This window comes from Glycine soja, chromosome 13 (assembly GCF_004193775.1).
Source record: "Glycine soja cultivar W05 chromosome 13, ASM419377v2, whole genome shotgun sequence".
In the NCBI taxonomy this organism is placed as follows: Eukaryota; Viridiplantae; Streptophyta; class Magnoliopsida; order Fabales; family Fabaceae; genus Glycine; species Glycine soja.
Window position 1 is genome coordinate 23,506,917 of NC_041014.1, and position 17,683 is coordinate 23,524,599.

The 17,683-nt window shown below is 29.4% G+C and overlaps 1 protein-coding gene and 2 long non-coding RNA genes across 3 annotated transcripts; 1 reads left to right on the plus strand and 2 right to left on the minus strand.

Annotated features, from left to right (window-relative positions):
* Positions 1 to 2,322: 2,322 nt before the first annotated feature.
* On the minus strand, positions 2,323 to 2,871 carry LOC114382028. Its single transcript, XR_003660145.1, has 2 exons — positions 2,674 to 2,871; positions 2,323 to 2,573 (listed from the first exon to the last, which is right to left on the minus strand). It is a non-coding gene; the product is annotated as an uncharacterized LOC114382028 (long non-coding RNA).
* Positions 2,872 to 4,620: 1,749 nt separating this feature from the next.
* LOC114381802 lies at positions 4,621 to 14,561 on the minus strand. The gene is made up of 6 exons (XR_003660076.1): positions 14,425 to 14,561; positions 14,216 to 14,331; positions 11,300 to 11,333; positions 9,105 to 9,192; positions 6,705 to 6,845; positions 4,621 to 5,142 (listed from the first exon to the last, which is right to left on the minus strand). It is a non-coding gene; the product is annotated as an uncharacterized LOC114381802 (long non-coding RNA).
* Positions 5,440 to 6,239, plus strand: LOC114381801 (ethylene-responsive transcription factor 1B-like). Its single transcript, XM_028341020.1, has one exon. The coding sequence runs from the start codon at positions 5,442 to 5,444 to the stop codon at positions 6,090 to 6,092; it is 651 nt and encodes a 216-aa protein (XP_028196821.1). The 5' UTR covers positions 5,440 to 5,441; the 3' UTR covers positions 6,093 to 6,239.
* Positions 14,562 to 17,683: the final 3,122 nt, after the last annotated feature.

Here is a 17,683-nt window from a genome sequence, read left to right on the forward strand (position 1 = left end):
ATATATGCCTATATAAAATGATTTTGTTAAACAAATAAAAAGCTATAGAAAGTAATATATATATATATATATATATATATATATATATATATATATATATATATATATAAACGGATAAATATAAGTCTTTTTCAAGGTTAATTAAGTAATTAAATTCACAAATAAAATTTTAGTATGTGTGTCGTGTATCCTTTCACCTAATTTGTCTAAGATTTTTGAAAATATGGAATTGTATGATCTCCTTTCCTTCCTTCAAAATAAATAGTTACGCCAAACAAATTATGTTTTAGAATTTTTTTTTTCTCATTCTTTTCCAACCAAATACTAATATAAACTACTTGTATTGCACGTATAAAATAAGTACAGTGTTCCACCTCTTCAATTCATGAGATTTATTGAACACAATTGAGATCATAATTTTTTTTTATTAATATTCCTCTTTTTAAGTAAATTTGCCTTTGTTGGTAGTTTGCATAACAGCACCTTCCACGAACGCGACCATTATAATGGCGCCATATCGAATTAATTGCCACACATAGTAAGACACACATGTATAAAACAAGTGTTGCACCTCTTCATGAGATTTATTGAACACAATGAGATCATAATGTTTTTATTAATATTCCTCTTTTAAAGTAAATTTGCCTTTGCTGGTAGCTAGTTTGCATAACAGCACCTTCCACGAATGCCACCGCTCTTAGGAGAGGCATAACAGCAACTTCCACGAAAGCACTATATAAGGTTTCAAATCTTTCTAAATTTAGCTAAGAAAGCACCATCGAATGTTTCAATTTTTAAAATGCTTATTAACAAAGCCCATTAAAAGATCTTTATGAAACTTTTTACCACATTTAGTCTGAAAACACAGTCAAATTGATACCAAAGACATCATTTACAGTATATTTTTATCCTGTAAAAATTAAAGATAGGACCAACAATTTACAATCATTTACCTATCTTACTTAACCAATTAAACTAAACTTCACCCCTTAGTACATCATTTATTGTATATAATGTTTATTCAACATTTATTTATTAAAAAATAATTTAAAGTATTTAAGTTGATATATGAGATATTTTATACCATAAACTTACAAATACACAATAAACAATTAATTCCTTTATATCCAAGGGTAACTATTCCAATAAAAACAAGTTCACGGTTGTATGTGACTTTTTTATCAATAGGTTTTTTTTTAAAGGATGCTACAACTTTGGAGGCAGAAGTGGAATGCATTTACATGACTTCTGATTTTTTATTTTTTTTTCTGTTTTCTCAATAGAAGTTCATTATTATAAAAATGCTTTTCTAAAATGGTCAAAAACAGGATACAAAAAAGTATATGCAGAAGCCAATGCTTACGTAACTACATCTTTAAAAGTTTGTTTTTTAAGATGGTGTTAATCTAAATACCGTCTTTGAAAGTTAGTCTTTTAAGACGATGCTATATAAATATCGTCTTAGAAAGTAAAGTTTTAAAGATAATGATTACTTATGTCTGTTCTTAAATTAAATATTATTTTTAATTATGGATTTTTTTTAATGATATTTCATTAAAAAATATAAATAATTAAAAATAATTTATATTAGTATAATTGTAATTAATATTAATAATAAAATTTATTTTTCCCATTAGATTTTTGCTACGATTAGATTTTTTTTCCTGCAGAGTATCCTTCAAACTCTAAAGACCAAAGTCGTAACTTGCCACACACACGTAATCAAGTTAAGAAGTATAGATTAAAGAAAGAGATTTTAATAGAGGTAAGGAAAGGGAGGAAAAAGATTTTAATTGAGTCAATGACAGGTCAGAGATACTTTTTGCTTTGTGGAGGGATAGGAGAAAAAATAAAATAATTTATTATAATAGTCTTAAATTAGACAAATTCAAGTATTTATATTAAAGATAATCTAGCCATCATAATTTAAAATATAAATATTTTTCTCTTTTGATTTTTTCTAATATTAAAGGAAAGACAAAAACAGGGATGAATTTTATTCTCCTTTCCTTCCTTCAAAATAAATAGTTAATTACACATTGATCAGTACTGAATTATATATGTCTGTGTGCGGTAACTTTTCTATAAGAAATCAGTAACATGAGGTGTTATGCTATGCCCTCTGGACTATAGTTGAGTGATTTCTTAAATTTTAACAGCAACAACAATAAGCCAACAACAAAATCTGATTGCAAATATAGTATGAAACAAACTCAACTCGATCTCATCCCTCTTAATTCTGCCTTTTTATTTTGCTCAGCCCTCTTAATTCCTACAGAAATGTCTAACCGATTTTGAGGAAACTTAAGGTACTGAAACAAAAATAATTAGAAGTAAAACTCTTTTAATTAAGAGTTATATTATTCATAAACAATTTATACAATAATACTTTCTGTCTAGAGTCATTTATTACATTTCATATATTTTTCTCTTTTTTTCTCTTTCTCCCTTCCAATTGTAAAATTTGTTGAATAAATAATATTTCTCTATACTCACTTGTATGTACTGTTTGTTGAGGCCTGTCATCATGTGTTTGCTGGTCCCAGTAATTCGTTGTCTTCATAACACAGCCACTACATGAAATTAGCTGAAAAATATGAGGAACATATATACAATTAAAGAATAAGACACAGAAAATGAAGAGCCTGCAAGTCTAAGAAGATTAGTACTTACGTACATTTTGGCTGTCTTGTTAAATAAGCAAGAATGATATTGTCAAAAGTAGAGCCAATTTCAGACAAATTAAATGCTATTGCAAATTTATGTAACATGTATATATGGATTTGAAGATAAGTGTAAGACAAATAGTGCATGCGTACATTATTGAAGAAATGAAAAGAAATATGACGGTCATTAATTATGATGACAGGCTGCGCCTGTGTGTGTCCTGATACATTTGCCTCATGTTCATATATGTATATATATTAATTTAGGTGCTAATCCTTCAAATTAAAACCAATTGCTTCTACATACGTGAAGGTCTGGGATGAAAAAACCTTGAGCATTCACACCCGGCACCATGCATTTAATCCATACCCAGCACCCAACTCCAACAATATTCTATTGAAACATGTGCCTGAGTGACCATATTCTAGTCTTTCGTTCAATTCTCTTTTAATACTAAAAAGAAGATTCAAGTTGTGTCGACGTTATTTCTAGAAGCACACTAGTATTAACTTTAGACAGCTTATTCATTCATTAAATAAATTAATTAATATAAGACAAAAAAACTTTTTTTTTAATATGTTTCAAATTATAAGTCAAGTCACTTTTTTAATATGTTTTTGAGAAGAAGAAAAAACTTTTAAAATATGTTTGAAATGTATTACCTTAACTTAATATGTTAAATATATTTTCTATTTAGTCTCTTAGATAAATAAAATGAAAAGTTTATGATATTTAAAGATATTAAATGGAAAGTTAATAAAAAAAATACTTAGCTGAAGAGCTATGTAGTAACAAAAAATACTTTATAGAAAACTCATTAAAAAAATAAAAGTAATAAATTAAATAAAATAAAAAATTCACAACTTTTTATTGCTACCATTGATCTTTAATTATTTTAGAGTTTAAATAAATATTATATTATTTAAATTAAACATACTCATATATATACGCTATGTGTGCTAACTGTTTTGAAGGGAAGAGATGAATATTAAACTTCTGAATCCTAACTCAACTTTAAATTTATAGTAAAAAAAAATCTCAAATGAGAATGTTTAAGTGTTTAATTAATCATGTGATTGTGATTAGGCAAAGGTGCGGTCAACAATCAACATGGGTTTGCCTCTTAATTTATCTATAATGCTTCTGTTTTAGGCAGGGCGGCATTATTCTAACACTTGATTCTGATTTGGGAAAGGTGCGGTTAACATGGGGTTTGTTAATTAATTCATCTATAATTCTTTTCTATGTTAGGCAGCATTTTTTCTAATTCTTGCTGCTGTGCCTTATCGTAGGTCTGCTTATTAATCCTTTTCGAACACGCAATTTCTATTGTCCTAGGTATTTTTTTTATTTTTTATTTTTGGATTTTTCATTGTGTATAACCAAGATCAGGACTGGTCTTATAGTTTTTAAAAAAGGTTTGTTAAAATATTTACAAATTACTCATCAATGAGAATTCTATTATCACTATAAAATTCAAACTCATCCTTATAATCCTTACCAATTTGATATAAATTAAAGTTATAAGATTGATCATTGAACCAAGAAATCATGAGTTTAAATTTCTTCCACTAACCTTTAACCTTTTAACAAGATTAATAATTAACATTTATTGATTAAAAAATTATTTTCAAACAAGCATTGATAATTTGGATGCAGATACTTTAAACCACGAATTTATTAAATATTTTTTTTTCATTGTAATAAAAAAATATTAAAAACTCAAACTTTGATCTTGAATATAATTAAGTATAAATAACAAATTCATATTTTTCATTTTATTTGTAGTTATTACTGACACTTTATTTCTTAAAAAATACCATTCGTAATTATACTTTATTTTTTTGTATTTTAATTTGTTACATATTTATAAAATTATTACATAATTTATTCTTATTTATAAAAAAATTAAAAATAAATAGTATTTGAGTAAGGATTGCATACACCCCCTATCATTTCTTTCACCTACTCTTTGATCTACAATAGGAAATTTCCTTTCCTTATTTTTCTTTCCCTTTAGTCCGTTTTTTGTTTTTTGTCAGCAAATACTTTTATATATACATATATATAACAAGTACAGGGATACCAAACCAAATACAAGTAATGATTACATCAATACCCAACCAAATTGCTGTTTCAATGGTTACCATATACTTGCATGACATATGAAACCATCATAGCATAAAACTTCCCACCTTACCCAAGAAAAACTACATATCTAAGTGCAATCATCTACATGGACAGTTAACAGCATTGATCACACCCTTTGATATAGAATTACCCGAATGACCCACTCCAAAAAATACTCACACAGCATGCACTTTGACTCTTGCGGTTGCAATCAACTTCTGATGGGCCATATTTAAACATCGTGAACACTCCGTTAGAGAAATAACGTACTCACATCTTGCATAACTTTATGTATATCAAAAGTCTGGTTTCCGTTTTCCCGGTTCGTTATAATTCCTCCTCTTTCTGTCAAGAGAACGAAGCATGATTAACCTTATATTTTAAACACAAATTCACCAAAAATTTATTGATAATGTACAACAAACAAGAGAAGGAATTATTGAGTAATTTATCAGCATAATTTTTTATTGTTTAAATTAGTGTAATGAGATCTGTGAATCTCTCATAACTTTCACCATATATTCCTAAGACCTCCACATTAAATAACCCAAGTTGGTATTAGAATAATAATCTAGAACCGGATTTGAGGCAAATAAATTAAGTCAAGATGGGAAGATGACAAAGCGACAGAAAATAGTTGCCCAATGCCTAGTATGTCTTCCCCTTTCTTCCAGAACCCGGATTGGAACATGTCGCAGGACCCTTACGAAATTTTGTTCGATTCGTTGCCAAGAAATGATGTTCTTGACCCTCTTCACGATTCTCTTTCCTTCGATATGGTTGATAATTTCTCCATGGCACCAAAAGGAAACCATAGCAAGGCAAATCAAGTGGTGGTGAAATCTGAAGTGCAGAATAAGGAAAGGTCGTACACAGGTGTAAGGAAAAGGCCTTGGGGAAAATATGCAGCAGAGATCAGAGACACGACGAGGAATGGCACTAGGGTTTGGCTTGGAACCTTTGACACTGCAGAGGCTGCTGCTTTGGCTTATGACCAAGCTGCATTTTCCATGAGAGGCCATAATGCTGTGCTCAATTTTCCGATCAAAAGGGTCAAAGATTCTTTGCAAGAGATCCAATATAGCTGTTGCAATGGTTCTTCTCCTGCACTTGCACTCAAGGAGAGGCACTGCATCCAAAGAAAGTTCTCATCAAAAGCTAAAAAGTGTAAAGGGAAAGGGACATCAGAGGATCCAACACAAAGTGTGGTGGTGTTAGAGGACTTGGGAGTTGACTATCTTGAGCAACTTCTAAGCGTTTCTGATCAAAGTGAAAGCCCTAGCTATTGGCCCTAGACTAAACCTGGTTCATTTTTTTTTTAAATTTACTCCTTTTTCCTTGTTGTGTATGGCTTTTTCAAGACATCAATTTTATTGTTGTGTATTGTGCTTCTCTCTTTAATAAGTCCCGCACCACATTCTCTGGGATATCCACTTTAAAAATGTCTGATAATATTAATTTGATCCATTGAAAAAAAGAGATGTTCTATTGCAATCTTCTAAAGTCAAGAGTTTTGGTACTATTTATTGAGAAATTTTCTCTTTTCCTCTCTTTTATAGGTTATGTTAGACTTTTCCTCTCTATTATAGGTACCAAATTCAGTTTAAAGAGTAAACCCAATCTTATGACATATTTGATTACCATTAAAAATATGTTTGTATATTAAAATTTTGTCTAAAATTCAGTTTTGTGGAAATAACACTTGAGTTGTTTTTGTAGTGGTAAACTTAAGTTTAACCCAACTAAAAAATTTAGAAATTTTAATCTAAACACGTACTTAATGTGTTTAAACTTATTCAACTATTGGTCCAAAAAACATTTGTACCAAAATTCTTAGTTTTCTCTTGGTACCATAGTAACTCTCCTAAGAAAATCTTGTCAATGATTTCAATTGATTCTTTACTCACCACAGAAACTGAGTCATCTGGCAGTCAACCATTGGAGGCTAGAGAGTATAAATTTTGCTGCCTTCAGAAATATCTCTAGGTTTGACGTTGATGTCTTCTGAATCCACTCTTGCACCAAACATTGCCCTTCATCGGTTCATCCTGCACAGTTTCATTTTCTTCTCATTCCACCATCACAATCCTTAAACAATATCTTCAAATAAAAATTCTCAAGGACATGCTAAAATGGGTAAAAGTTTATTACATCAGTTGTTACCTACCTGCATATTATATATATAGCAATACTTGTCTTGGCATTGTGTTTGTTTTTTATAGGCAAAAGATTTATTCAAAAGAGTACAAGAGTTTTCTCACCTATGTGGCTATGTACAAGAGTAGTGTTCAAAGCAAAATCAAAGATGTTGCCTAATACAAGCTATGGTACTAATACACCAATCTGAAAACATAGACCGATTACCCTTCAGGCCTTCACCTTTGTCATAAACCATGTCCAAGATCTATGTTTTACAATCCATAATCCAAAGTCCCAACAAAATCAAAATTACCCCCTTTGGACATATATAATTTTAATTTGCATCAAATTAAGTAGTTATCTTGGCATATATATGTATTGTGTTTAACATGCATGAAACCTTTTCTAAAATCAATCTCCTAAATAACGGTTGAATATAAATATCTAACATATTGTCAGATATAAAACAATAGAACATCACAGATACGGTTAATTAAGGATTTAGATTAAGATAGTATGGATTAATTTACCAACAATTAGGAACCTTTCTTTGTTTTATATCTCACACTGGCTTGTCCCTTTTCTATACATCTCATTCTCATCTGTGATCAATCTAAGCAAGGGAGGATTTTACAACCACAGCAATCAGAAACGCTTCTAATAAAAAAAAATGCTTAAATTCATTAAATACATCAAGTGCAACTTAAGAAGTCTTGAAGTCTACTTGAAGAAATTAAATATCTTTTCACACAATAATACAGATAGTGATTTACCATTCTCAATAAAAATTTCAACTATACATATCAGAAATACCCACTAAAGTATGAAATTATATAACACCAAACAACAATTAATATTCCTTTCATTACGATTCAAAAACATAAAATAACAAAAGTCGAAACTTCACACAAAACATTTGAAGTGTCAATTAATCCATAATTCACAAAGTGCAGCATTAGTGTCCATATAATGGTCAAAGTCTTGTTTTAATGTTGTATAAATCTTTAAATGCAGAAAATCAAATAAAAATAAAATGATATTTTTACAATTATTTGTGAAAATAGAAGATGGAAGCAAACTGTTTTATCAGATCAAACATGTTGTAAAATAAAGTGTCTGAAACTAAAACTATGTGGCATCTTTCAAAGACGCCAGATTCAAGTATATATATGCTATTAATTTAAAGATGAAAATCAAATAATAATTGAGTAAAAAGAGTTCATCAGTATAAATTTACCATAAGCAGCAATATTTGTAATTCAATACTTGTATCAAGAAAGTCAAATAGATGACAAGCTTTTACTTGTCAACGGCATCAACTTGTCACCTAATTTGGAAGATGTTCAAGCTGAAATTATTTATAGTTTTAGAATTTTAGAAGAAATAAAAAAAAAACTTCTAAAGGAAAAACGATATATTGATAATTTGATATTAGTACTCAGCTGCCATTCCACTGTTCTAGCTAATCCTTGCAAGATGCAATGTGCTCATTTTATCCTCCACTTATCATGTTCAGATAGGGAAAATAAAAGAGGTGATTGATGGAGTTGAGCACTCATACAAGTTTATCACATATCTATCATTTGCCCCGCTTAAATATTTCAAAAACATCGATCTAATGATTTTGATCTCAAGAGATATATTAACACTAGCTTCGTGAATTAAACATGGGCATTTTAACATTTTACTCAGAAATCAAAATGTTTTAGAGATTTGAAGGCATTTATCAAAATTTCCTAGTCTACAGAAGAAAATTGAAGTTAATAATTAACGTCCAGTTAGACACCATATATCTCAAATTATATATAGTGTGTTGCAAAACATGTTAAGGTAAATCTTTGGCATTAATTCTATTATTAGATAATTTATAAGTGCTGTATATATAGCATTAATTACGCACCCGCCCTAAGATGAAAAAAAAAACATAAATTAAAAAACAACACAAAGGATCAATCGAAGTATCAAACCAAACAAAATGCATTGACCCATCAGCTGATACGGATTCTCATCATTTGAATCAACAGGACATTACAATTCCCCCATATATACAACCAAAAATAATGGCAGCTACTATCTTTATGATGATCAAAGTAATTCCATTAGTAGAAATGCCTGAAGATAAAGTTTTCACCCATATAAATGGAATGAAAGAAATCACACATACATACCTCTTATGTCTTATCCTGCCAACTTTCCGTTCTTCATCATGTTTCCTTTACCAAAAGGGCAGCTGAAAATGAGAGATCGACTAACAACCTAGAAACAGTGTAATTAAATTCAATTCACAGCATTAATTTATTTGACATTGTTTAGAGGGAAAACTAAGTCATGATAGTCTGTGACATGTGAAAGATAGGGTTTAACGGAGGCGGGGAAGAGGAACAAGAGAGAGGGGAGTAGGTTTCGTGTCCGAATCCGACAGTGAACCAAAAAGGGAACGGAAAATGATTGTCTCAGAATGCAAAATCACTTAAAACAGTTATATTATTACTATCTTAGTATCTATATGTATTATTTTTATATTTTTTTAGTTTATATATATTATTTTAATTTCTTTTATTCCATACCATATATCCTCAATCTCTATTCTTTTTAATTATCAGTATTTATTAATTAATTTTTCCTCTATCAGTTTCTCCACAATTCTCTGTCCAACACGTTGGTTCCACTGTCACGAAATTAAAGAGTGTTTTTTTTTTTGTAAGGAATCAAAATAAGTAATTAAATCTTAAAAAATATGTACAACTTCAGCTGTATACCATCCTCAAATTAATTTTATTCTTTTTATCGTTATTCATTATTTATTTATTAATTATTTGTTCATTATCACTTTCTCGACAATTTTCTGCCAAACACGTGGGTTCCACTGTCAAGAAATTGAAGAGAATACGACAATGAAAGAAAATAAAATGATAATAAAAGAAGATAAAATTGATACTATCATACTGTTTACTTTTTGTTTGGACTTACTATATAGAAGGATGGGGAATAAAAAGGTCAATATATTTTTCTATTATTTAAAAATTTTGGTAATGAAAAGTTTTTCATCTTCATTGACATCGATCGTGATCAGCATAATAAAAAGAAAGATATTTAATATATTAAATATTTAAAATTTATTTCATATTCTTATATTTTAAAAACTAAGACATGCATTGCAATGATAATAATATTATAGTTATTATTATTATCATTATTATATTAAACTTATATTATAATATATTAAAATTATACAAGAAGAATTAAATTATATCAGTGTAACTTTGATAACTATTACATCATTCTATAATTTTTAATTGAATAATATTTTCTTAAAACTCACAATTGGATTAAAAGTTCATTTTACATAAATATATATATAAAATTTCATATTAATTCAAAATCATTTACTATCTTGTTCATATAGATTAAAATCATTTGATTACCTTGTTATTGTTTAATTTTGATAAAATTTGACATAAACGATTTTAATAATATATAAATATAATTCAATAATCAGATAAATTAAAATCACATTTATATCAAGTTATAAAATGATATAATAATTGTTAAAGTTATATCAGTATAATTTGATTCATTCTCAAATTTTATATATATACTTGATAGTCTATTTAAAAACTTAAACTGGATCATTAGCTTGCACATAAGTGAAGGTTTTTAAAGGTATGTTTGTAAACTAACTTAATGTATGTCTCACTATAAACATGTTTTTAACTATTAGGATCTTGAAGAGGTCAAGTAGTTAAGACTTAAAAAAGACTTATATATAAGATAAACACAGCAAACTCAAACCTTTAATATGAAACATGACAGTCAATCAGTCATAAAATCTAATATAACTCAATCCATTTATGAGTATTTTAGTTTAGCTTTTAAGAAATAGTTATTTTTCAAAAAAAAGTCTGCATGTCAAGAAGCTAGCTAAAAAGAGATATTCATCAAAATAAACAAACCAATCCAAATATACACTAAACTTTGAGAAACATTATAATAAAGCAAGTCAATAATCTGTATCCAATGTCAATCTTCAACAAGAAAAACAAATTTGAATTAACAGGAAAAAACTAATTATACAAATAATTGATGAAAATATATAAGTTATATTTGGTAAAACCACTGAAAACTTATAAGGCAGATGATTTAATTAAAAGTGTTTAATAAGATTAGCTAACTGATAAACTAATAATAGATGTCAAATAACTTAAAAGGACAAACTCAATCGTTTCTTCAATGAATAATTCAAACATATACATAAAACCAATATAAACCTAAAGATATTCATCATTTTCATGTCACTTTGCAATAGATATAACAAAAGGCTCTTACATTGTCAATAGTTAAATATTGGGGAGGTATTACATACCTTGTTTCCGAAGAAGTTGGTCCAACAATTTTCCCTTCACAAAGTCCACTCCATCAAAGAGAAATTAAATCAGAAAATTTTTCAGAAGCAGCTCAATGCTTTTAATATGTTAACAACTTCTAACTGGCCCGCTCAGACATGTGATATGCAGTAATTAAGTACATGTTTCTTCTCTGTTTGTCTACAAATTAATTTACAATGCGCAGATGTACCACTCGGCATTGATATTTGGATTACATAAATACAAAAATCCATCCATAACTCAAATTTAAAGATAGCGCCAAATGTACAAGGTAAGGCAACCCGAGTTTCAATTGTTTTAAATAATACTATTATACAACCAAAAGAAAAGGCACAAATACATCATTGCAAGACAATTAAGATCAATGAAGCAACAATGTTGTTATTGTGTTTCCATGCATTAAACCTAGGATTAGCGGGATCGGGTTGTGGAATGGTACCATCCACAAATCTGATTTTGTTCATGGCTTGAAGAGTCATTTTCATGACATATGCTTCCATGAGTTATGTTATCTGCCTCACGTGGCTGAAACAAGGCTTAAAACCAAGATTATAAGAGGGCTGAATGAGGAATGGTTTGGATCCATGAATGGATTTCAATAAAGGGGCGCAAGAATTAAAAGTATGCGATCAAAGAGAAGATGCACAAGCTAATTAAAATAAAACTTTTAATACCATATAAAGGATTGTAATTAATGAAGAGAGATATTAGAGACATAGGATATTAGTGGCTATATATGTCAAGAGATGTGGATTTTGTAACTGATTTGCTTATTTGAATATTATCCCAATATTGATCACTTTTTCATTTTCTCTATTTTTCTCTCTTCCACTACTTTTTTCTTTTCTTCGTTTTCTTTCTTCCACTATTTGCTTCCCATGAATTATAATATAGTATCAAAACTATGAATACATTCCAATTTTTCTTTCCTCTGATGCACTTCACCACCATTTTCTTTTCTTTAATCTCTCTTTTCCATTTACCTTTCTTCTTTCTTTTTTCGAGAAAATTTACACATCTTCCTCAATTACTTTTTCTTTCTTCGTTCAATCTAGTTCATTTTTCCGGCCAACTCCTGTCGTGAACCAAGAAACCACCACCACCAATCGTCTCCTCTTCATGTCCACAATAAAACCCCTCTGATTTTAGTCTCTGTTGTCGTGAGACGATTTTTAGCCACCGCGTGCATGTCATCATTATTCACCACGGAAACCGATTTCCATTCACCATTGACTGAAACGGAAAGTTAACCAACATAAAAATTCTACTTGCCTTCCACATCATAACCCACCGATCAAGCTCTCCATTCACTATCATTGCCATCTTTCGTCGTGTGCCACCACCCTTCATTGTGAGTGGCGATTTCCAGCCACTTTTACCAAGCTTCAATCTCCATGTTATTCTTTTGCTTGGTGAGATAAGGTTTTCTTGCACACAACTTGTTTGTACAAACTTCTCTTTGAAGGCAGATTCAGTTTTATACTATACAACTTAATATTTCATTGATATTTGGTCTGTTTTGGCTTATTGTTTTCGGTCTTTTAGGCTTGTTTTTTATGATTGTAGCTTATATCATGCGTGGTGATTAAGCATTGTTTATTTGTTTGCTTCTGTCCATGGTGGTTAAGTATTGTTTCAGCTTCTGTCATGGATGGTTAAGCCTTGGTTGCTTTTGTCTTGAGTGGTTAAGCATTATTTAGCGTATGCTCTTGATGGTTAAGCTTTGATGATTTGAGTTTCTGCCAAGTGGCCTTGTTGTTGCCTTTGCTTGGTGGTTAAGCTTTGATTTGCTTATTTTGACCTTTGATGCTTACTTTGGAGCCTTGATTTGTTGAGGCGAATGTTGTGGAGACGTTGGAAGAAGATCGAGGAGGCCGAAGTTGGTCGAAGACTCCTAGGAGCTATGCACCATGACCGAACCTATATTTTGATTTGTTTCTATATTTTTGTTTTGATCGATGTATTTTTGACATGTTTAGCTAAATTTTTATTTTTAGACTTTATTTTCTTTTCTTTTGATGTAGATGTATTATCTTCTCCAAGTTAAAAGTGTTTTCAACACCTTTCAGCTAAAAAAGAAATGCACATTCTTGGTGGGTGGCCCTAAGCTATATTGGCAAAAGAAGAAATTTTATGCACATTCTTGGTGGGTGGCCATTCTTTTTTCTCTTTTAGGACATTTGTTTGTTCAAATTTATCTTCCAATTTTTAGCGGTTTTTTGCAATTTGTGGGAGGTTTTTAAACCCTAGAAATCATAAGAAAAGAATAGCCAATAATTGGTCCAATAAGAGAGTGACAAGTAGATATGGGATCAACTGAATCTAACTCTGAGTTAAAAGATAATACATTTTAATTTTGTGAAGACGTAAAATAGACAAATTTTTTTACAGAAGAAACAAAATCCATACTTAGATAATTTTATAGGGACAACAAATATATTTTAAAAACTTTTTTTAAAAGGCTAAAACTACAATCATTTTAGGACGAAAGGAGTATATAGGTAATGTGTAAAACATTTCCCATGCTTTAAATTAAAAGTCATTAACAACATGACGTTATATATTGACTACCTACGAATATAAGCAGGAAAATTTCTGTAATGGGTCAAATATGTCAAAATTGTTAAGTTATATTATAAGCATGAAGTTTTCTGCATACGAGTTATGACATACATATATATATATATATATATATATATATATATATAGGGATGATTTCTTAAATTTTAGCAGCAGCAATAGCAACAATAATAGCAAGCCAACAACACAATTAGATTGCAAACATTATGAAATACACTCTTCTTTTAATCCTGTCTAACTGGGTTTATGGGAACTATATACTGATTCTGAAACAAATAAAATTAGAAGAAACTAGTTTGTTAATTAGTACGTACTTGCATGTATATATATACGGTTGCTGAGGCTTGCCATCAATCCTATGCTTGAAGTGCAGGTCCCAGTAATTGACTGTCTTCAATCTTCATGACACAACGCCACTGCCATTAGCTAGCTGAAATTCATGACGAACATTCACTAGCTCGCAAAGAAGACATGGATATTGATAAAGATACTAAAGAGGCTGCAATATGAGATTAGTGCTTACCTTTTGGACTCTCTCTCGTCCAAGTTGTTTTGCTCTCTGGTCAAATTATATATGCATTAATAACAAATGAAATTCAAAATCCTCACATCACTCAATTGCTCATCTTCGCAGCCAAATTGAGAAAAATTCAATGTCATTGCAACCAGTTTATGTAACGGATGGTCTGACATATATACACTTGTATTGAATTTGAAAACAAGTGGCAATTAGAGAGGTGCATGCATACATGCATCCTCGAACATTGAAAAAGATGCAATTTGCATGATAGTGATGACGAGAGGCTGCGCGCCATAGTGTGTCTAGATACATACATTTGTGTACAGATTCATTTGCCTCGTGCATGGTTTAGATACTTAGGTCTAATTCCTACAAAGCAATTTGCATTTCTTATTTCTTGTTAAAAAGACAAAAGGAAAAAGAGCCTAACCCCATTTCTAATTTAAAACGATAAATTAAATATAAAATCACAAATTTTTAAAAGACGACAAACTCAATTTTACTTTTATTTATCTATCAATTTTGCTAGCATATGCATCAACCTTTATATAGTTTTAAAATTTTATTTAAACTAAACATACTCATAGTATACGAGATGTTAGCTATTTATTTTAAAATGGAGAGATGAATAATTTTTTGCTGTTGAATCCTGAGTGGACTTCCAATTTATTTATGAGTCAAAGGGAAACAAAAAAGTTGAATTAATCATGTGATCCTAATTTGGGAAAGTTGCGGCAAACACGGGCTTGCTAATTAATTAATCCACGTTATTTTCTGTTTTAGGCAGCATTATTCGAACACTTTGCTGCTTTCGGCCTATCCTAGGTTTAGTAATTAATCTTTTCAGAACACGCAATCTTGATTGTCCTTGGTTTCTTTTAAAATTCTTAGAGAAAATGTTCCTAACTTTTTTCTTCTTTTTTTTTTTTGGATTTAAAATGTTCCTAACTTTAGTATGGATTATTTTCAAACAGACATGTGTTTGTTTACCGGTACGGTTGATAACTTGGATACCATATACTTTAAACCATAAATTTATGGTAAGTATTCATTTTGATTCCTTAAAAGTGTGAGATAATAATAAATTGATTCTTAAAAAATAAAAAATTTAATTTAATTCTTGAATATAAAAAAGTAAGATAGATTAATTTTATAAATAATTTAATGATAAATTACTTGTTAAATTGTACAATTTAATATCAAATTAATTTTCAAAAAATATAATTTATTATCAATTTTTTAACATTATAACTTTATAAAAACATAACAAATTTAATGAAAAGATTAATTTGTGTTATTTTTTGCATTTTCAAAAAGTAAATTTAAATTTTTAATATTTTAGAGATTAATTTAACATTGTATCATATTTTATTGACCAAAATATGTGTTTATCCATAAATTTATAATAATTTTTACTAGTACCAAAGCCACTTGGCCTTCAACATTGCAGGATGCAACGTTCCACTGTCCTAATTGCTTATCTTTAAACAAAATCTTCTAGCAACAAACAAAATAGACATCAGAAAAGGCAAAAATTAAGCACGTCAATAGATAGAAAGAAAAAAAAAATCTGAAGTATCAATTCATGTATTTGGTTTCCTTTCTTTGATATATATTCATCATTCATGAATCTTGTACCTAATTAAGCATCTGCATGCGTCCCATAAACAATACGGTGCACATTCAAATGCACAAGTTGGGTGCTAATTAAGTGTGGGATTAATAAAATGCCTTAGATCATAGTAGGGCCTAATGCCGGTTAGCTTAAGAGCAAGTGGCTCATTATTTAACTGCAAAAGCTAGTTTATTTGATTCAAGGCATTATATAAATTGAACGCTTTCGTGCAGTTTTTTTTTTTATTTCCCTTTTTAATGATGGAGATAGATAATGATGACGATATTAATTTGGTGATTGACGAACAAATAAAAGATAATAAAAAAATAATAAGAGGACCAACAAGCTATGAACAGTTTCACTAGATCCTCTCTGGCTGCTCCGCTGGCAATATAAAAAACACAAATATCAAAACCCAAAAAGTTCGGGGCACCTGGCACGGGCAATGCTGCATGCGCATCTGCTTCGAGTGATCTTCAATTAAAATGTTTCGAACTTTCGACATGTTCATTGTACCTGTTGCTGTGTTGAGGATTTTCAATTCATTTATGCCCCAGCCAACTGCTTCCCAGATATATATGCTAACTAATTCTACTCTTTGACCCAGAAAATGAGCGAGGGAGCATGCATGTTTGAAATTAAAAACAAAATTATACTAATAGATATACTTTTGTTCAAATCAATATTTTTAAAATTCAACCCGTTACGAAATTGGTGAAAACGTTGATTCAAGATTTAATAATTCAACTGTGATCAAATTGTACTCAAACCAGCATTAATATAATAATAATAATAATAAATAAATAAAAATTGAAAAACTATAATACAAACCAGCATTAATATTTTATAAAAACTCATTATAATAAAAATTTAAAGATTAAAAACTTAATTATATTTTGCCTAGCTATAACTTCAAGTTTTAATTATTTTATAGTTTAAAATTATTTATTTAAATTAAAAATACTCGTATACTCCTCTAGAGACCAAAAAAAAAATGTTCAAATTTGGTACATAGAAATATAAGCAAATTTTAACTAATTCAATCTTTTTTAATGTCATTGTTAAAAAAATATCCTTGTGTTAATTCAAATGTGAACACCATCTTTAATAAATACGATTAAGGGTAGTTTAGGAGATGTATTTTGTAATGAACTTGAATGTCATTACATAAAACACTAAGACTTTAATGTGAAAAGATTTGTTTTTACTACTTATAAAATTATTGAATTAGTTTAAGTAATGAAAATATGAATAATTTTTTTTGCAAATATAGGCATATCATATAAACATCACCTATAAAAGGTCATCAAGTCATAAAATATAAAGGTACATGTGTTCCAAGACACTACATCATCAAAACATCATAAACAAATCTCTAAATAAATCTTAAGGATCTCACTAAAGAAATAAATACAATACAGATCCCTAGTCATATCTAAACTCTAAGTTGGTTCCCACTAAGACAAAGCATAAATAAATGGCTGAGGGTCGAATCTCACCTCTAAGCCCACCACCAAGTTCGCATCAATCATGAGTGACATGCTCCGCAGAAGCTACATCATAATCTGCTCTTGTGTCAAATGACACGATCATCACAGTTCAACAAAAAATGAAAAGGTAAGCTCATATTAAAAGAAACATCATATA

Excerpts from the sequence above, each read along its gene's own strand:
- LOC114381801 (XM_028341020.1), top strand. The coding sequence starts at position 5,442 with ATGCCTAGTATGTCTTCCCCTTTCTTCCAGAACCCGGATTGGAACATG.